A 22,210-nucleotide genomic window follows, 5' to 3' on the forward strand; every position below is an offset into this window, starting at 1 on the left:
ATATTATTTAAATGAAAATTATATAAATAATAAATTTTTATAAGGATTTCACCATAATTAATTATTGACTATATACAAAAATTGAAAACATTTGATAGATAAACTTGTATTCAAAATAATTTATAAATGTATTTTTTAATAATTAATTAATTAATTACCTTCAAATATTAATGTATAAATCACAAATGATAAAATTGGTAGATTTTAAATTATTTAAATGGTTGTATTCTTCTTATTTAATTTAATTTTATCTATATTTAGATTTAAAATATCAATTAATCTACTAAATTGCTTTTAAATATTTTACTTTAAATTTAATTGAAGTTTTTGAATTTTTAAGTACATCATATTCTTCATCATATCTCCTATAGATTCTGCAGTTAAATTAGTACAAGACCTATATTTATTGTTAAAAAATCTATTGAATATTCATATTTTGAATAAATTCGCTTACTATAAAGAATAATTGGCTTCTTATAAGTTAAGTAGTTGTTTAGTCGATTCACCAAGACTTGATAAGAATTTCCAATCAAGCTACTTTAAGTGTTGTATTTAGCTTTTAAATTTTCAAAATTAAAAATTTGAAAACCAAAAATAATTTTACTTTAAATGCAAACTCAATATCTCTAGTCTTTAAATATTTCTTAAGTTAATACAAATTGTTTCAAATTCGCTTGGACTTAACTGCATTTAACTTAATTTTACATTAAAAAAATTTTCAAAACAAATTAATAATAAAAAAATTAATTTTTAACATGCTTTTTTTAATATCTTAAAAAAAAAATTTTGAATCAGAATTAAATGAAGATATTATTTGAAAATATTACGATAAGTCTAGTGTTAAATCAAAGAGCTACTAAAAAGATTTGCAGCTTTGTACTGCTTGTATTATCAGGTCATTAATACCCTTTGTTTTTCTTAATGAAAAAGGCTTTTAGGTATTTCAATAAATTAACAATTATTTTACACAAATGATAATTTGAGGCTTTTTATGGAACTGATCAATCCAAAATTTTAAACAAATTGTAGTTTAGCTGGCTGATTGCTATTGTTTAGTTCGCTTTTATTAAAAATAAATAATATTTTTCCAAAGATTTATTGGTTATAATTTAAGTACTTACTTTAAATTTAATGTTAAATTTGTAGTAGTCTTATGCATGCACTCAAAAACTCTAGAGCAATAAGATATGCACAAACTCTCTGAAAAAGAGCTTTTTAAAAAACATAAAATAAAGTGATTAATTTGTGTGCTTAATTAATTATTTTGTATTTACTTGTCTTATTTCTTTAGTGTGTAAATATTTAATTTTGTGTCTCTTTTAACACCTTCAATTACATAAAGATATTTGTCTCCGTTGTTATTGAATATTCTAAATTTCATTATTTTAGTTGATTTACTAAGATAAAATAAATAAATGGCTTTACTGTATTTAGCAAATATTAATTTTGTTTGAAATATCTCTTATTTATGCTGGTGATGAGTAATTAGATTCAATGTTTCTATTATTTTTAATAAATTAATTACTGTAAAAATTTTATTTTTCAAAAAAAAATTATTAAATTTTTATATTTTAAAAAAATATCATTTTAAATAAATTAAATTCAAAAATTTTGTGAAAAATTTTGAGTATTTTATCAAATTTTGTGGTAATTATTAAAAAAACTATTTAATAAAAAAAATGAATAGTTACTTGAAGAAACCAAATATTTTCATTTTCAATATAGAGAGATCTTCGTTTTAAATTCTAAAGAGGTCGTCTTCAGAAAGAGATTGCTTGTCTGTGATAATGCGCTTTAGTTTAAGATTTTCAGATTATACGAGTAGATTTATAGATTTGATAGTGATATTGTTTTTCTTTAATATGAATGTCTGCAAGCTCGTAAAGTGTGGGGAGAGAGTAAAGTCTTATATGATTTAATCAGTAATATGCTAAGAAGAGAGATCAAGTGTTATAATATTTTTGACATAAGAATTTTGTGTTAGCATTAGCAATGACTTTAAATCTAAACAGATGTTTGATAGATCTAGATGAGATAATCTTAAAAGATTTGCATTCTTAAATATTCTTGTCATGATTCTAACTGTGTATTTGGTCTCATCTTGTTTATAATTGAAAAATCCAAGCAACTTAGTAGCTTCTTTTTTATATTCTTATTTTTTATTTTTTTTAAGTAAAGGGTTTTATTCGGTATCATCTTCATTTAAATCTTCCACAAGTTCTTAATTTGATGGTACTTTAGAGCTGGAAGGAGATGAAGAATCTAATACTGATATAAATTCACCATCTTTCCAAACATTAAATTTGATTTTTTTAGCGTATTGAGATTTAGAGCTGGAAGAATAAACTAGATTTACTTCATTTTATTGGATTGGTTTGTTACTTGTGAAGTACAAAGAAGAGTTTTTAATTTATGAGAGCAAGTCCAAACAAATTTCTACATTATGAATTTTGGTGACTTCTTTAATACAAAGAATAATAATAGGAGGATTTGTTAGTTTTTTAAAGCTGTCTTTTGATTTCTAGTCTAAAACATGGGCATCCATGGAAATTTATTAAAGAGTTGAAGCAACAATTTGATTTCTTGAAATGAATTTCTCAAGTTAGTTTCCTGTGGCATTACTGGAGTATGCAATATTTAGTATTTGAGGACATATTTTGAGGTTCTTTGAAGGTAAATCAAATTTTTAGTTAGGACAATACATTAGATCAAGTTTTTTTAGTTCAGTTAATTACTTACAGCAAAATAGATCTCTGAGACCTTCTTTTGTGATTCCATCACATCCATTTAGACTCAAATATTGCCATTTGATTTGAGTTTATTTTTTATTTTCAAATACTTTCTCTAGCACATAATCCTTTATTGGAGTGTAATCTAAGACAACAAAGAATAAATGGAAAGCATTTGTAAGAAGGCTGATGAACACTTTAGAAATATCATCCAATTTGACTTTTTCAGTCGTTTAATTTATTTAACATATCTTTTTACAGCTGAGATATTGCAATTTAGGCATATTAGCAATATTAATTGATAATTCTTTCAAACCTTTTAGTGTAATTTTGCTATTATAGTCAAGACACAATTTTTTTAATTGAGATTATAAAACTTGATTGGTGACAAGAGATACAACATCATCATCTGTAAAATACTAGCTATTACTTATATCGATTTATTACAATCTAACCTGATATTAGAGTAGTAAATTTACATTAACAAATGTATTCTCAGATTTAAAATAAGTAAAAGTTGTAATATTCTTTAATATTTATTCTAATTTGTTAGGTGAACCACAATTGAACAGTTCTATTTTTTTAAATGTATTAATACTTTGGCTATCATAAAGAGACGAAAACTCAATCAGACTATCAAATCCCTTATCATTAAAACACTTTATCTAGTTGTCTTGATTATTAACAATGACTTAAATATAATTATCCAGCTAAAATAAAAGAGGTTTATCTGCATTGATACTCTAAATAATTGGATCTGAACGATCAACATCATACCATTCATCTAGTATAAAATTGCTAAAATAGCCTTTAAATACTTCTGATCCCTTATAACTAATAGTGTTCTTTCCATGAATATTATTATTGTAGCACTGTCCTTCTAATTTCCAATGTTCTTAAAATATAAACATCTTAACCTATTTTAAATATTAAAATTTATTATCAGTTAAATTAGATTTTATTTTTCAATTTAATATATTCAATCATATTTCTTAAATAATTTGCATAATTAGGCATTAATATTTTAAAAAAATATAGCATTGATAATTAATTTTATTAAAAAAAAAAATATATTGATTACCTAACCATTGACTCTTCCTTTATGGAATTAGCCATATTCAAGTATTAGTCTTGATTCTTATTCTTAATCTAATTGTCTTCTGATTAGACCTTTTCTGTGCTTTTCTTCTGAATTGGAATCAATCTCACCTTCATAAATAAGTTTTCTAATTGGATATGTAATTTGATATCCGTCAGGAGCCATTTGTCCTTTGAAAAAAATCGGATATGGATCTTGTATTCTATTTCTAATTAACAATTTTTCAGATTGTGTTAGAAGAGCTAGTTTTATGCTTGAAATTCTCTTTTCTTCTTAGGGTTCCAACATAGATTGTAATATATTTGACATCCTTAGCTTTCTCAGCATTCCTTTCTTAAAGTAATATTGAGTGTTTGCTTTTCCAATTATTATTTCATTAACTACATCATTCAGTTCTCCCGCTATTTTGTACGATAAATCATTATCCAATAAAACTGAATGAATCCATTCCTTTGTTGTTTTTTTAGTGTTTTATTACTCACATAAATCTTGCAATATGTTATCATATTTTTTCCTCAGATATTTTTAGTATTTAATTAAACATATTTCCAAAATGATCTTTCCCAATGAATATATTTCACTCTATTTTGATTTTATAAATATTTTTTATTCATAAAAATTTAAGTAGAAATATTTATTCTTTTTTAATTACCTTGAATGGATCATAGTATTAATTGCTATTTTTTTAGATTAGATCTTGCTCTTGTGGACTCATGTAAACAGACAGTGCCTCGTTATAGTTTTGATCTTAATAGATGAATGTGTCTCCTTCCCTTAAATTTAAGTTTTTTTCGACAATAGACTCGCCAAGATCACAAACTACAATCTTTAAATTAAAGCTTTAGCAAAAACATAACTCAAATATAAAAACTTACTCTATGCTCAAAAAGACAATTAATTTTAAATGGGCATAAACATTTAGTAGCAATACATGAATCATGTCTAAATAGTACGTTTTTAATCAACTTTCTTATGCATCCTTTAAATTATTCTTCTTTGAAATTTTAAGGATTTTCGAGCTTTGATCTCAAGAATTTTTTGAAAGATGTTTTAGGTTTCTCTGTCACAATTATGATTAGCTTTTTTAGATCTAATTTTTAAAAATTATTTAACTTTTTCCATCCATTTTGCAATTTAAATGATTTACATGATTCATTTTCATTTTATTACAAATCTATGATGTATGTTATTTTTTCTAACAATTGCAAGTCACAATATTCTGTAAGACTACTTTCCTCATCAATAATATAATTAACTTTGTTTTCCATTTCTTAGGAATGACAAACAATGACTTTCATACCTTTTTCTCCATCTCTATAACTTGCTATCTATTTTTAAAAAAATCGTCTTAAATTGGCATAGAATATTCAAATAAATCCTCCTTATTTTATAAAGTATTTTTCATCAGACTTGATAAATTGTGAGAATTGAAAATTTTAATTTATTGATTATTTTCTGTTCGATTTAACAACCTAACAAATACGATCAGAAAGCCAAAATTAATAGCTTTTACCTATAACCTTTTTCTTTTACTACATTTTCCTCAAAAATATCAAATCAAAAATATATCTGTAACAATTATATTTAAAAGCGCAAATAACAAAAAAAATGTTAGCTTGACTGAAAATAAAATTCATCTTTTAGATTTTAATTTAAAAAATATTTAAATAATCTAATAAAATTAATTGTTTGATTTTAGAAAAGTAAGAAATTAAGTGGTTTACTGACAAGTGATTTGTTGTATTTAAAGGATAAATTTATAAAAATATTTAATGAAGATTAATTAAGTTATTTAGTTAGTAAAAGAGTAGGCATTTAATTATATCCTCAATCAATCTAAGTTAGCCAAAATATTTGTATTAAGTAAATTACTAAATAAAATTTTATTTATTAATTTGTTTTTTGTGGGTAAAATTTGCATAATAAAGTGAAATAAATAAATTAATTTATTTTTAAATGTAAATGTGACTCAATAATTAGGAGTTAAATACTTTAAATATTTAGCTTACATTAAATTATATTCCTGTCGAGGTATACATAATATCTTCAAAATTATTTATTATTTACACTTTTTACTAGCTATCAAGGAATGTTTTCATTGTATCATAAAGTGCCTTTCTCTAATTTTGGTTAGTTAAATTAGTGAGCTACTCAATACCAATATTGAATGAGTAAACGTTTTAATCTAAATTTTGCTTAGTGCTTGGCAAAGATAATTCAAACTAATTTTCATTTTCTAAAGACTATAAAGAACCTTCATGATTTAAGAATCCCTTTTGATTTCTTAAGATATGCAAATATCCTTGCTCTTTATAGCTAGCGCTCTTATTAGAAAATTATAATTAAGGTAAAGGTGAGTTAATAAAACTATAGCTGCCAATATTGGGTTATCCTTATACACCAGATAAGTTTTTCTTTAATTATAATGGAGAATTCTCTATTTATTGCTTATAGTTTTAGTATTGTTACTTTTTCTCTCCTTAATTTTAGTTTGATGCTTCATTGTATGTTTGATCATTATCTAGTTTTTGATCAAATTAATTTTCAAATGATCCATTTTTCGTTTTTGGCTTGTTTTATTGTTCACCAATAAAATTATTTTCTATGCATTCATCATTCTTAAAAGTTTCATCGTCTTCTTTACTTTAATTTTCATTCGGAGCTAATATATTACTAATATCCAAAATAGATTCTAAAGTCATTGAATTCTATTATTTTGCTTTATCAGGTTCTTCACTTTCTAAAAGCTAATTCCATGGATCGTTTTCATCAGCTTTTTTATTGCTTTTCCCCTCTGCTTTACTTGTTTAAGATGGGATTGTTTCTTAACCAAGATCTTCCTTTTCCTGTTCTTTCATAATTAGGCTTTATATTTGGCTACCTTAAAAGCAATCAATTTATTTTATAAGCTTTTAATTAAATTACAAATTAATTGATATTTCAATATTTGTTTATACTGATAAGAAATTGATTGAATAATTTATTTATTTCTAGTAGTATTTGCTTAACATTTAATTTATTTTGATTTCCTAGATTATTCAAATGGAAACAAAAATAGATTATCAAAGAAAATCTTTTAATAGCATAAAAAAAAAACATGATATTATTTAATCTACTAATAAATAATTTAGCATAAGGTCATTTTAAAAATGATTTGTACTATGAAAAATATCAAAAATATTTAAAATTTAAAAAAAAAGGATAACAAACTATAAAAATTATTCATAATTCAATTATATATTGTTTAACCTAATAAAAAAGTAAAATTAATTAAGTATTTATAAAACCAGCTGACCAGTTATAGAATGAGCTGTCTATTCCTTCTTTATAATAAGTAAATATAAATAAATAAAAAAAAGATTTATTTTTATTTGAGGTGTATTCAATTATTTTTAATTATAATTTTAGATTTTTTAATTACAATATTTGTCTTGTAAATTTTAAAATTGTAATTTATTAATGATTAAGTAGAATAATTTAATTTAGAAATATAAATAATATATATCGAAGAGAATAAAATGAGTAATTAAATGTACTACATAGATACAAATAATCAATCGAATATATATTATCAAAATTATTTTAATTAATATTACGATCATTTATTAATTTTATTTAATATTTGTTTTTACAAAAGATAACCTGTTTACATAAATAGCTTACAGTAATAAATTTTAATCAAGCAAAATTTATTAAATCTATAAATTATAAAGTATAATCACAACATTGGTGATCACTCAAATTTATTTCAATATTATATTAATGTATGGAGTTATCAATATAACAAATAGTATCAAATACTATCAAAAGGATATTTTAACTCATATTACTTATTTTTATTAGTTTAGTATCATATTTGTTCATATATAAGATAATCTGATTACATAAAAAACTTACAGTAATACATTCTAAACATAAAAATATTAATTAAGTAAAGTTCTGAAAATAAATCATCAAAATGTTCAAATCTAAAATTTATTAATAAGTAAGTGCAATAATTAAATTTATTTGAATTACAAATAATACATGCCAATAAGTAAAATAAGTTTTACAAAGAAATAATAATTTTTAATGTACTAAATAATAACAAGTAATAAAAGACTATCAAAATAATTTTTTAGTTTTTATTCTTTTTTATTAATTTAATATCATATCATTAGTATTAAAGATCATATTTTTAAAGTAAGAATTTACAGTAATATATTCTAACCATATAAATAAATTTATAAATTATTATATAAATACATAAAAATAGAATGTATGCACTATAATGAAGATAAAACTAATTTTTAATACACACATAAGATTTATTATTGTTAATGCTTATTAATAAATAAAAATAATTATAAGAAAACTGGTTATCAAGTATTGATACATTTATTCAAAATTTTATGAAGTTTGCTAATATCAATTAATTACTTAATATAAAAGAAAAATAAATTTATTGAATATTTGACGAAATTAAAAATAAAAATTATTTACAAAATATTAACAAATAAATTTACTTTATTTTAAATGAATTTTTTTACTAATTAAAACTTCAAAATTTATATATTATTTTTAAACAATTTAATTACTAAGAATCTGATAAAACTAAATATTAATATTTTAAATATAATTTAACACAAAGTTTAATTTAAATTTTTATAGAAAATATCAATTTTAGAAGATGAGCAGATAACTAATAAGTGAAGTTAGGTATGAGTGAATATGTATGGATGTACGATTGTATGTAAGTATAAATATATGTAAGCTTCAATAATTAATTATATTGGATAACTTAAAGATTTTGTATATAGTTAATAGTATGGACAATTAGATGTGATAATTCTTATTTTTGAAAGTGTTTTTCTTTTATTTAATGTAATTAAATAGCTCTCTTACTTTATTAATTATATTATTTTAATTTTATTATTCACTATGTAAAAAGAGAAACTTTTCTTTTACTCATATTTTATATTTTCAGTTAGTTGACTTCTTTTAATTTATAGTTTATTTATACAGGTTAAAAATTAATGGATTGTCTGCAGAACTATTCAAGTCATTGCTTTTTTAACCATTTAGTTAGTATTGTTGGTTTTAAGATTTTATAAAATTATTAGATCTTTATGATTAAATTTATTAGTATAAAGTAGGCTTTTGCTACATAGATTCTTATTAAATATTTTCTTTTCCGTTTTCTAATTAGCCATTTGTTATTGTGGCAAGCTTGTCTTTTGATTTATCACGATCTGGCTTTTATTGTTTATTTGTCTGGCCTTTCTAATCCTATTCATCTTAACTCTAAGATGATTAATGAGTTGATTATTGCTCTTCTTAAGAATTATTCATATTATCTTACTATCTTTCTTTGATTCTCTGCTTTCTATTTAACGATAAAGAAAATTCCTATGTTAATTTTAGTATTTAAAAAATAATATTTACTTTTATTTCAGTAGAACCTCATATTTTTATAACTTTCCTGAAATGAGTTGTAACTCATCAACATATTCCTGCATTGTTTTATTGTATAATATTTTCATTGCCTAAAAGCATAGCTAAGCTTCTTATAAGTCTTAAATATATAAATAGTTTGATGATTCATCCAAATATTTTCCCACTTTTTGTCTTACATATTATGCAGTTTATCCATCTACCTCATCGAAATCGACCTATTCAGAAGAAGTAATTGGTCTTTAAGATCCATTTTTTTCATAATCCTCTAATCTCCTAATTTATTCAATTATAATATTTCATTTAAAAATACAATAAATTATCTCAAAAAATTTAAAATAATTATTTTATCATCAAAATATAATGATTTTAAGTAATACCTCTGCAGTTACTAGTTTTCTATTTGGAGTTATTTGTATGCTTTGTATATATCAAACTTTTAATTTTTTGAAACCTTTTAAATAAAAATAATAATTATTATTAGACTTAATTAAGATTAATTTGTTTTTTAATTTACTTCGTTTTCAATTTAGCCAACTCTTTAGGAGAACCTTAATGTAGATATTGTTTCATCATAATTTTCTAAATCGCTGCTTACGTTAGCAATCATAACAGTCATACAATTACCTCCAAGACTGTCTTTTAAAACAGTTGTCATAATAGAGTTTCTATATGGAATATGGATTCTAACTCCTTTTTTCATTTGATCATTCAAAGCGACAATGACCTTTTTATAATAAATTGAATAAAATTTCAAATTAAATAACTGATTAGTTTACTTGTTCTAAGAAACTTAGAGATTTGTTAATATGTTTAGCTTCATTAAGAAGTGTGCCTTCTACTTAGCTTTTAGAAATACGTTCAGAACCAGCTAAATCAACTAAATGTAACTTTGAAAGATATTAATCACCAGTTGCCTTTTCAGTTGCTTTATTAAATTTATGTATTCAATCTAAATATATTTATTGATAATAAATATTATTTTACCTTCTAAGTTAATTGTAAAAACACAATGCGAACGTGAGGAATTGTAATTAATGGGAGTTGAGCTCATCTATTTTTATTTAAAAAGAATATTTGTGGAAATTGATCATATGAGTCCAGTATGTTTTATGTTTAAATTAATTGATAGGATTATTATTATTAGTGTTGCTTATTCAAATTAAATCTAAACAGATCATAATAATATTTCATTCTAAATCTACTTGTTTAAATCTTGCATTAAAGATCAGAATTAATAAAAGCGTTTGCATAAAATTAAGGAAAATACTTGTAAGATAAATAAAATAATTGAAATTAAGAACTAATCTAAATTTGTAGTTAGTTTTGATTTATCTAATTTATATTTTTTAGTTTTATTCGTTTAATTTAATGATCAAAGTTATAAATAAGTCTTTAAACTAATTATCAATTTACCTTTTTGATGAAATTGCCTGTAATCATTTTATCAAAACCTTCTTATTCATTCTAAATGGGATGAATTGTGATATTTTTTAGATGAATGTTACCTTCATCATCCCATTAAAACTAAACCTTGTTCCAATTTTCTGGAGGTTCCTCTAAATGAGTAGAGTCCAAAAGATCATATGCATTATCGTTATATATTTCCATATAAGATATAAAGACTTTACAATCAAACCCTTTCTTTTGGTCTATTTCATCAAAAACTCCGCTAATAACTCTTGGGATTATACCTCTAAATTACCACTATTGTTACTCTATCAAATTTATTTTACAAAAAGAAGTTAAATTTTCTAAATTATCAAATTATTCTCATTTTTAAATTTTATAATTTTATAGCTTAACTCACTTGCGTATTTTTTTTAATTTTTCAAGTCTTATTTAATTCTCATTTACAAAAATAACTAATTTTAATACCTGAACCACTCATCGTGTATGTTTTACCACTTCCTGTTTATCCGTATGCAAATATAGTGCCGTTGTATCCACTTATAAAGCTTTTAATATATAAAATGATATTATCATGTTTGTTTCACATTTATATGGAGTAGAAATTAAAATCTACAAAATATATTGAACTATTCTAATTAAATAAAAGCATCAATTTATAATATTTTTACTTTTAAAGTACGGGATATGCTACTTTTTCATACACTTCTTCCTATCCTGCATCTTGATCAAGGATATCCTTGAATGAAAACTATGTTTATTCCTAAATTTTTTAATATAAAACATATTTAAGTTGATAGCCAGTTATTTATTATTGATGCTAAAAAAAGATAATAAAGCTAATAAAAGAAATTTATAAAGAATTACTCTGAAATTCAAAGAATAATAGCCAGATGTTTATAGAGGTCTGTTAAGTATAGTCAATTAATTATTATCTTCACTCATCTCATACTAAATCACGTTTCCTGATTAGCTTTTAATAACAAATAAAAGATATATATATATATTTTATGAATGAATACATGATTAATTCTATTTATATTAAATTTTCTTTTATGCTTGCTGCTTAGTTATGCAATTTAAATGTCATAAAACAAAATAAGAATGAATAATGGCTGGCAAACTGAATAAGAAATGCTGCTCAATCTAAATAATGTCTATTTACTTTGGTTTTATTCTCACATAAACCTAAAGCTGTGATTTCTCTTTTTGATTATACATGTTACCCTATTTATTAAATTACTTTGCTCTTGAATTAATTTGTAAAAAATTATTGCAATATATTACTGAAATTAATTAGTATTTGTTTAAGTTAGTGTGTTAAATTTCTTTTTATTTATAAAATATAATAGCGAACAGGTATTAATTTAATTTAATTAATATTATTCATTCATTATCGATTATCTCACAATTTTATTTTGTTTATCTAATTTCTTAATCTAAGTCATTCATTCATTGAATATTTTTTAATTTAATATTAATTTTCATAATTTTACTAATATATTTTGTTTGTTTGTTTGATCCTTTCTTTTTTATTTTTCATTCGCATTCAAATTACTTATTCATTCAAATAATAAATATAAGATATACAATAAATAAATGAATGAATATATTAACTATCTCATATTTCTCCATTAATTTGAGTTAAAATAAATCAGATTAATTAATCCTAACAACATATGTATTAGCATTCCGCTCATACGAAATATAATATAAGAAAATAAACCTGAATAAATGTTCATTATTAGTTGTTTTATTTATGGTTATAAATTCATTCAACCAAATTTTAAGATTTAAATTCCATTTTAATGCTCTAAATTCTTTATTTAGATTTATATGATATAAATTTCATTTTATAACCCACAAATATTTATTAATTATAAGATTTATTTACAAATGTAAATTTATGTAATCTTCCAAAATTTTATTTACTGTTAAATAATAATTACATGTTCTTAATTCTTAATTTTATTTATTAAACACATTATTCAGAAGTTTATTCAGTAAAATCTGCTGAAATTAACTACTGATAAAAGATTAAATTTACAGTTTTTTAATGGATTTTATTTTAAATTATTTGATTTTTTAAATATTTAATAATTGAATATTTTATAGACTTTTCTGATTGATCAAACAAAAATTTTGTTTGAATTATCAACAACGATAAAATTAATCCATTAATGATGTGGAATTTGATACATTAACCTTTAAATAGTTTTGAACAAAATTCATTAAATAAATAAATTCAATTTACTATTTATAGAAAGGCAAAATTTAAACGTATTTTTATATAATAAAATAAAATGAATTAATGAATGAATGAACTTATTAAGGCAATTCTGCTTTAAAAAAATACTAAGTGTATAATGCATAATATACATATGAATTTAATTAAGTTAAAAGAGTAATTTTATTAAGATTTTCAATGGGCTTTTTTGGTGAAAGTGTGATGGAGGAAATCTTGGACTAAGAGGGCCTTTATATTTTAGATTAAAAGAGTTTAAAAAATGATTATAAATTGGGAAAATAATTTGGTACAGTAATAGCGTGAGGTGAGACTCTGAAAATATAAGTAGGGAGACCAATCCATAAACCAGTAATACCTTCGGTGGCAACAGTCTAATTTGTTTTAGAATAAATTATTTAGAATAAAGATTTTGAATGCTTTTTTTTGTTAATTTCTTACTCTTCCCATGCAGTCAAATATATTCTTGTAAGGGAATTTGCCATCAGGACCAGCCTTCATACCTTGGAGCTTAGTTTTGGCATTATCGAAGGGTAAAGACAAAGTGGAGCAGACAACACCAGCACAGGCAGAGGCACTTAAGTTATTTGAAAAGAATTTTAAGTTATTTTTATATAAATTTGTATTTTAATTACGTGACTTAGGTAGACATGGTATCCTTGGTACCAGTGTATTCATTAATCATTTCCTTAATTTAGTCATAGGTGGTTAACATACCCATATTCATCTATTAAAAAAATAGTTTTAGTAAATTATTTTATGTGATAACAATTAATTGTTAATTACAGAAATAGCTCTGCAAATAGTGGGAATAGAACCTCTCCAGAGAGATAAAATACCTTCTTCTCTAACCATTCTGGTCAAGGCATCACCAACATGCTTGTAGTTTCTTCTTTACTCAGGGGGTAAAAGGGAGTCACGTTGGCATCTAACCAAGGAGACATCAGCAGGGTTACCAACTAAGCAACCAACGAAACCAGAGAAAGAAGAGAATAAAGCCTTTTCACCGAAAGTCAAATTACCTTTTTATAGATATTTTTAGAATTAATTAATTAATATTTTAATGCTTCTTTTTTTAATTAATTAATTAAATGCTTTCATATTCGTTACTATGCTATTTTTTTATTTATTTATTTATAAACTAAAGAAAGATATTTATTTATTTTAATTCTTAAAAACTGCTTTTTAAAAAAATCGATTTATTACGTTTGTGTTTGGCCTTGTGGCTATCAGAAAGATATCTGAAGAGACCAAGACGGGCTGTTCCGTAAGTAATTTGTCTGAGTAAGGCAGCATCCAAACTATTTTGTTTAAAAAAGACATTTTAAAATGAGAAATTCTTTCTTTTTTTCTTTTTCTAGATGTTTATGATTGCAATAAATAGTCGAGTAATGGCTGACAAAAAATGAAAAAAATATAAGAAATTCTTATTAATTTAAACAATTAACAACAGCCAAAGAAAGAAGAATTGTTGGAGGTGTATGCTAAATTGGTAAAAATTTGTTTAACTAAGCCTTAGAAATAAAAAGGCAAGTTTTCAAACTGCAATTAACATTGTAATGGAAAATTTTTGATAGAATATTAAAAGAATAACAAAATAATATTTGATTTCTCTTAATAATTTAACTATTTATCAAGGAAATAAAAGGCCATTTTTTTAAGGTGGTTGGTTGCAGATCATAGATAAGTAATTGCTAAGATGATTGAAAGATAAATGATTAATTACCCCTTGTATAAACCTCTGACACCTTCATGTTTAATGACTCTTTGGGCAACCTAGAAAGGGTTGGTAGAGAGGGCACCAGGGCCTCCCTTGGCATTAGTTTCACCAATAACTTAAATTTAGACCTTGACTGTGTCGATGGGTTGAATGACACTGGTGGCAACGCAACCAGAAATACCACCGAATAAGAAAGGCTTAATAACGTCGAATAAATCTCCTCCCATGTTTTTTAAATATCTAAATGAAATTTTGCTTTTATTAGTTTTATTAATTAATTATAAATTTTTTAATTTTAAAATAGTTTGATAGATAAATTGATAGATATCTTTTGAATATTTATTTATTTAATGTAATACTTAAGTTTATGATTGCTACTTAACAAACATACATACAAACAAATTAATTTTTCTGTCGTCTTAATGAGGCATTTCTCCTACTTAAAACAAAATGATAGTATTTACTTGATTCAGATTTCGTAATATATGTTAAAATTTATTTCGATATCTAATACGCTATTTATTGCATTTGTTACGCACTATTTTTCTAAGATGACTTAATCCTCCTTAACAACCCTTCAATTTCAATTTATTCGTTTTTCAAAAAAACTTGGCTTCCTTAAACAACTACACTTAAAATATCTACTTTCCTTCAATATTTTTCCAATTTTTTCCACTTTTTTCTTTTTTCTTTTCTTTCACCAATATTATTTTCTATGTAAAAAGGCCTAATTCCCCTTTCAAATAATAGAAATTTCCCATAAATTAATTATTCGCTTATAAATTATTGGCAAAATCTCGCTAATTTTACTCAAACCAATGCATAATCTAAATTATTTTTACAAATTATCTGATGGCATAATCTAAATATTATTTAAGGTTTCACATTGCGTATTATTTTTTTTATAAATATGTTTTACTAATAAATGCAGATAAATATTCTTTAACAAAATTTGCAAAATCAAGAAAAAATTATTGATTAAAATCATCATAATTTTCTTAAAAGATTTTTTTTTAAAGGAAATTTCAATGACTAATTCTAAATTGTTTTTTATTTATAAATAATCTTAAATCAAATATATTTTTTATAATATTTTACATTTTTCAAATCTTTAAAAAATTCAATATTAACATAATTAAATAAAAATTTTCAATCAAGAATTTATTTAAATTTTAAAAAAAAACATTTATTTTAGAAATTAAAATTTATTTCAGTTTTAAAAAATATTTAAGATGGATGATTTTTTAAAATAAATTAGCTCATAAAATATATTTTTTAATTTGAATTTTAAGCTATATTAAAAATATATTTTAAATGAAAAAGTAATAAAAAAAAAAATTAAATGAAATTTTAATTAATGATAAAAAATATTTTAATTTTTAAATATTTATATAATTTAGATAAATAAATATATAAATGTAAACCTAATAAATTTATTATAATTTTGAATTCATAATCAATGTTTAATTAGATTTATATAAATTACTTAATTAAATAACAAAAAATATTATATAAAATAACTCAAATAAAATGTTTTAGCTATATAATGAAAGATCTCTAAGCAATATAAATATCTTTAATTCAACTAGAAAGCTTATTATGCAAGCACTAAAAATATTCAACAAGCTGTACAATCCAAAATAAATGGTATCTAATATCATTTAAATATCTAACCCAAAATAGAATTAAAATAAAAGAAACTTAATATTTATGAAGATATTTTTCAAGAAAATGCTTAAAACTTAAATGGAAAAAAATAAATTATTAATGTAAAATGATAAATTTTAAATAAATTAAATAGTACTTTAAAATATGGCTAATTTATTACTATTTTAGGACCTTCTAATAATTATTTAATAAACTTTATTCATTAATTTTAGTTTTTTTATCAAATAACAAGTCAATTTTTTTAATTTTTAATTTGCCTTGTCATACTCATTTAATTAATAAAAGTATTCTAATCTTAATTCTACTTAATATTTTTTACTCTATTTAATTTAGGTACAGAAAAAAATACATAGTCTAATTAATTGTTGGAAGACTGTAGATAAAAATATGAAAATTTCTGGTAGTTTATTACTGAAAATCCAAGAAGTCACTGAAATCGAGGACTAATAAAATTAAATAGCATGTGAAATACAAAATGATATTCTTCTCTCCTCTTATTTGTAAATTTATTTTCAAAAATGTATCCATATAAATTTATTTATTGTAAATTTTTAATGGAATTTTATAAAACCTTCGTTAGAAAAATCAAAAACAATTTCCTTCATAAATAAACATAAAATGAAGATATTTATTTGTTTTAATATTATTCATATATTAAGTATGGACAATGATAAATACTGTAAAATTGTGTTTATCATATTTTATTATCATCATTTCTAAAATTAAGTTTATAAATTTTTATTCACTGTAAGTTAAGTTATTTAAAATAAATAGTTTTTTGTAATTAATTTTTTTTGGGTATTTAAAGGTTAATTAATTAAATTTTATTTGCAATATTAAGATAAAATACAGTTAAATACTATGAAAGCACTTTAAATTACTAATTAAATTTACTTAATTGCTTTTAGAAGCTAATCAAAGAACTTATCATCTGTAAATATAATTGTTTAAATACCAAAATGTTAATTAAGTATGTTAATTAAAACTGATTCATTTTATCTTAGAATTTCAAAAATGATAGTTTCTAGTATTATTTTTATTTGAAAGGAAATATTTGTAAGTAATGAAAGTAAGTAAGTAAATTAAATGAAATTAGAATTATATTTTTTTAGGCAAAATTCAAGAAAAAAAATTAACTAGTGAATAATTAAATATCTTTTATTATAAATTTTGATTACTTATAAATTAATATATATATAGATAGATAGATATATGATATACTTTTCAGCTACTGCCTGACTTTTTGATAAATTGAATTTTATGTAAAATTTCAATTTTAATTTCTAAAGAATTGCTGAATTTTGATAATAAGTATTTTTTTTTGATTAAAATAGTTCTAAAAAATTAATTAATTAATCAAAATGCCAAGGAAACCAAAGTATATCCCAAAAGATTATGAGAATGAGTAAAGAGTGATTGAATAAATAAAGAAAAAGAAAAGATTAAATTACATGGTAGTTGTTCCTATCAACTATAATTTTGTTAGCGAATATAAATTTTGCTTTTCTGGAGACTTGGTTATAAATTTAAAGTGGTTTAGTGAAAAGAATTTGCGATTAAGCGAAAGTTATGATCAGTCATTCAAAGGAATTAAACAACTAACAAATTTGATTAATGAATAACTTATAGAGTGTGAATACTACTCAAAAGCATTTCAAGTCAACGATTATCAGCCTATAATATTTTCTCTTGAAAGTATTTCTTCTTAAAGTACTGAGTAATTAATCAATCGCCTTAAATAAGCACAAGAAAAGTGCTATTATTAGAAAATACTCGCAAATCAACTCTTTAAAAGAGGAATAAATTTATAGTAATGCTATGTTCAAGCGAAGCAAAAAGCGAATTAGATATTAAGTTAATTTAATACTTTAAACCTTCCAATTACTTATGCTATTTAGTAGTACAATCCTTAATTCAATTAACTAGAGAAAACTTATAATGGTGCAAATTATCAATTTTATAAGATATATACTGATCAAAGCAACTCAGTAGATAGAGTTCGTAACAAAACAACTTCCTTTTACAATTCTATATCAGACATGTGTCTTCTCCAAGATCCATATACAATCGAAGATGATGCTAGAGAAATGGTTGTTACAACAGTAGATGGTGTTCTCATGAAAGTTCTTAACTTGCAGAAGAATATTTTTATTCTTCCATTTTATTTTTTCATATTAAAAATCAGAATTGTAATTTTTGATTCAGAAGATTTACAAAAGTTGAACCAATATCGAAAAACTAATGTACTTTAATTTCCTCTATAGCAAGGATTTGAAAAAGAAGAATTAATTTATTAAACAAAATCTTCGCAAGAACCTGATTACATTGATTACTCTCCAAATTACGATACAAAAGGATACTTCACAATTTAGCATTAATCCTATTTATAAAACTATTTACAGAAAAACTCTGATGACGAATCATATTCTGAAAACCTCATTTTACCTATTAAAAACTCAGAAAATTTGATAATAGTACAAAGCAAAAAATTCGAATCTATTTGGACAAATTCCTCAGAATCAAATTAGCAAGAAAATCTTCAAAAAAAATCTTCTAAAGTTTTAGATTTTAATAATTCTTTTAGAGTTGAGATGGCAAAACCATCTATCCACGATGAAACTATTAGTGATTTGCAAATCGAATCTACTTAAGTCTTATTTAGCGAAACATAAAATAAATACTTTTATGACGTTGTTCCCATTCTTAAATAGATTCCAAATAAAGAATACACGCAGCCCAATATATCTAATTAGAATGAAATGTAAAAATTCATCTCTAAATTCTATCCCAACGCTATCCTTTAAAATAAAGTTTTGAACTATCAAGTTGATTGATACATTTAAATATAAAGAAAGAATACATTTGATTAAATTGATTTGTTTAGTTGATTGTGTTGAAGTTTCAAATATTCAATATTGAAAAAATTGATAAGTAAGCAATTATTTATAAATTCGCTTGAATACTTTCTAAAATAGAATATACTAAATTAGTAAACATAAACTGTCTAAAATAACTAATAAAACACTTGAAATAATAAATTTTATCAAAAATAAAAGATTTTATTCAAAGAGGAGGATCAAATTTAATAAATATTTAGCAGACACTTTAACCAAATCACTTAAAGGATAAAAAACAGTGGAAAATTTTATAAAAAAATAATTGAAACCCTTGGTTAGATTTAAAAGTATTATAATAAATGTAAATAATTTAATTATTTAGAATTAATTTAAAAAAACAACTTCTAAAAATAATAAAATAACAAACTATGTATAGACTAAATATTGTTAATTACTAACAGTATAAATATTAAATTATAAGTTATAAAAATACATTTTTTGATAATACAAAATAAAAAATTTATATTTAATAACTAAATTAATCACAAATCTAATAATTTGTATTTATCAATATAATTAATTTCCTCTATTTATATATGTTTTTAAGTATCTAATATCCTAAAAATTTAACAAAATAATATTTAAAAAGCTTTTAGAAAACATATTTATTATATATATAAATTCTGATTACATTAATTTACTTAATATATTTATTAATATATAGTAGCTTTAATTAAACAAAAAGACATTTTATCTGATATTTTATTTTTAATAATTAATTGAAAAAGAATAAAATATTTTTTAGTTTTTATAAAAAATGAAATTTAACAAGCATTTAAATTTTAAAAAATAAAAGAAAAAGCTTGTTTTTTTTGATATTATCTTGATTGCCTTTAGCGAAGCTATTTATTAAAGTTTTTAAAGGGATAAGATGATTTACATGAAGATTATACTCTCGTAACTTAGAGTTACAGTCTGAAATTTACAATTTGTGATGTTAATAAATAAATGTTAAAGATTTAATTAAGGTGATGATAATTAAATTTAGAAAAATATCTTTAAAATTCTGATTAAAAGATAATCTGCCTGCTGACTAAGACTTTAAAGTAGCATTAAAAATAAGAAGAAAAAGAAAAAGAAGAAGAGATAAATAATAATAATATTTTTTTAGTTAATATTAAAACAAACTCTAGTAAAAGTTAATCAATCAATTTATTTATTTAATTTACTATGCCGCGTTCTAAGAAGTAATAAAAAATTAGACAGAGAAGCTGGATTAATAAAGATGAGGAAGAACAGTGTTACAATATTGTAATGAAAAACCCTATCTTTTATAAGCAGCCTGTTCACACTCATGGGAAAGTAGTTTTATACGGTGATGTGATAATTGATGTCAACTCTTTTATTCAAAATTAATCCTACATTCCCAAACTATAATTAGGCATCTCAAAAATAAATAAAATAGTTAAATTGCTTAATGAAAAGCAAATTATAATATACACTGAGACACTTTGTCCTTAATTAACAGATTTTACATCAATAATCAATATTCTCAAATCACTATCTTCCAGCGAATCGTATTAATTAGCATAGTAATTAGAAAAACATTAAGAGCTAACAAATCGTTAATTGAAGCTTTATGATGACAAAAAAGAATCTAATTAATAAATCGCCTTGCATTACGATCCAGAAGTTCTGCTAAAGAAATGCCAAGAAATAGTTAAACAAAATTTAGATTTCGAAGGCTAAATCTTTGCCTTTAATCTTTATACTTTTGATCCTGACAAAAAGAGATTAAACAGATATTTAGCTACTCATGATGTTAAGCTCTTGTTGCTACTTTGTGATGATGAAGAAGAACTCAAAAGAAGATTTTTAAGCTATAAAATTAATTAGCCTCAAGGGAACATGAATCAATTTATAAAAATTCAAATACCAATCATAGATAAATAAGTAGAAGAGGAAATAAAAATCTACACTTTTGATAATTATATCATCAACTCAAAAATTACTTAAGTCTGTATAAAGCTAAGTGAAAATTCTAACAATATCCTAATGCTAAGAAAGTACAATTTTGAACCATAGGATTTGCAAGAATTAAAGAGAGTTAGGTAACTAAAAAGACAACAACACCAATAAATTGTCACTCAGCTCCTTCTTGAGCAATCTTAGAATTCTTGTTCACAATCGCAATTAACAGAAAATTTGTTTACCCACGAATCATAATCATTCTCAATCTAAACGTTCTTACAAAAATTCGAAGATAATGAAAATACAGATTGATTTCATTAATATTATCAAATAATGATTAATTAATTGAAAAATGTAAAAATTTTTAATCAATTGAAGTAATGAAATAATGAACAAGTATACGAGCAAATGATTAATTGACTTACTTACTTATTTGCTAATTAATTAATTGATTTGTTTATAAAGAGGATTGAAAAATTAAATCACAATTAACTAATTTTGTGATAATACTTAATTCAATTACTTAATCGTTATTAATTTTGAAATCAAATAATTTGACGATAGAAAATAATTAACTTAATGAATGAATTTTTTCAAATTACTTACTTTAATATTACAAATATAAATAAAATTATAAAGATCTACTAATTAATACTGATTAACTCAAAAAGTATATATATTACATCTAAGGCTATCAATAATTATAAATTCTAAATGATAATATAAATAGATATATATACTTTGATAATACTGAAGATAATCGTTAAATAGAGCATACAAAATCAATAAAATATTTATCTTACTAAATACTAACCTTAATTTCTAAATATTTTAGCATGAGCAATACAATTTTTTAAATTGTGCTTAAAATATCAAACAAACATTATCTTCTCTTGTGAAATATCATTTAATAGTTACTTATTGTCGCTTTGCTAAAATTAATTAAAAAAATCTGAATTTTCTTGGTAATAATAATTAAAATTATAATAAAGTAACTATGTATCTATCTATTTAATCAATAAAGATGATCTGATTAAATTTGTAATCAGAAAAAATTAATCATTATTACAATCAATAATTTTGATCAACAGCATCTAA

The 22,210-nt window shown here is 22.3% G+C and overlaps 6 protein-coding genes across 6 annotated transcripts; 2 read left to right on the forward strand and 4 right to left on the reverse strand. All coding sequences in view use genetic code 6, as the record gives it.

Annotated features, from left to right (window-relative positions):
* Nucleotides 1-160: 160 nt before the first annotated feature.
* On the reverse strand, nt 161-6,686 carry TTHERM_00713450 (hypothetical protein; the record flags this gene model as incomplete). Its single annotated transcript, XM_001025896.2, has 15 exons — nt 161-251; nt 308-397; nt 455-556; nt 605-694; nt 828-917; nt 968-1,060; nt 1,122-1,211; nt 1,275-1,370; nt 1,426-1,500; nt 1,692-3,646; nt 3,811-4,410; nt 4,481-4,654; nt 4,704-4,918; nt 4,976-5,156; nt 5,838-6,686. 15 exons carry the CDS (start codon nt 6,684-6,686, stop codon nt 161-163), a joined length of 4,791 nt encoding a protein of 1,596 aa, XP_001025896.2.
* A 2,104-nt stretch (nt 6,687-8,790) lies between these two features.
* TTHERM_00713460 (kinesin motor catalytic domain protein) lies at nt 8,791-11,949 on the reverse strand (the record flags this gene model as incomplete). The annotated part of the gene is made up of 11 exons (XM_001025897.4): nt 11,837-11,949; nt 11,539-11,644; nt 11,343-11,434; nt 11,140-11,219; nt 10,678-10,979; nt 10,249-10,315; nt 10,041-10,189; nt 9,779-9,988; nt 9,642-9,715; nt 9,253-9,537; nt 8,791-9,193 (listed from the first exon to the last, which is right to left on the reverse strand). The coding sequence occupies exons 1-11, from the start codon at nt 11,890-11,892 to the stop codon at nt 8,791-8,793; spliced, it is 1,824 nt and encodes a 607-aa protein (XP_001025897.4). The 5' UTR covers nt 11,893-11,949.
* Nucleotides 11,950-12,899: 950 nt separating this feature from the next.
* TTHERM_00713470 (2-oxoglutarate/malate carrier protein) lies at nt 12,900-15,067 on the reverse strand (the record flags this gene model as incomplete). The annotated part of the gene is made up of 6 exons (XM_001025898.3): nt 12,900-13,147; nt 13,210-13,493; nt 13,552-13,643; nt 13,703-13,938; nt 14,123-14,217; nt 14,643-15,067. 6 exons carry the CDS (start codon nt 15,065-15,067, stop codon nt 12,900-12,902), a joined length of 1,380 nt encoding a protein of 459 aa, XP_001025898.3.
* A 38-nt stretch (nt 15,068-15,105) lies between these two features.
* On the reverse strand, nt 15,106-16,832 carry TTHERM_00713480 (transmembrane protein, putative; the record flags this gene model as incomplete). Its single annotated transcript, XM_001025899.1, has 2 exons — nt 15,106-15,211; nt 16,717-16,832. 2 exons carry the CDS (start codon nt 16,830-16,832, stop codon nt 15,106-15,108), a joined length of 222 nt encoding a protein of 73 aa, XP_001025899.1.
* An 833-nt stretch (nt 16,833-17,665) lies between these two features.
* TTHERM_00713490 (hypothetical protein) lies at nt 17,666-19,138 on the forward strand (the record flags this gene model as incomplete). Its single annotated transcript, XM_001025900.1, has 1 exon — nt 17,666-19,138. One exon carries the CDS (start codon nt 17,666-17,668, stop codon nt 19,136-19,138), a length of 1,473 nt encoding a protein of 490 aa, XP_001025900.1.
* A 1,233-nt stretch (nt 19,139-20,371) lies between these two features.
* TTHERM_00713500 (hypothetical protein) lies at nt 20,372-21,424 on the forward strand (the record flags this gene model as incomplete). Its single annotated transcript, XM_001025901.1, has 1 exon — nt 20,372-21,424. One exon carries the CDS (start codon nt 20,372-20,374, stop codon nt 21,422-21,424), a length of 1,053 nt encoding a protein of 350 aa, XP_001025901.1.
* Between the last annotated feature and the right edge of the window lie 786 nt (nt 21,425-22,210).

This window comes from Tetrahymena thermophila, assembly GCF_000189635.1.
Source record: "Tetrahymena thermophila SB210 genomic scaffold scf_8254104, whole genome shotgun sequence".
Lineage (NCBI taxonomy): Eukaryota > Ciliophora > Oligohymenophorea > Hymenostomatida > Tetrahymenidae > Tetrahymena > Tetrahymena thermophila.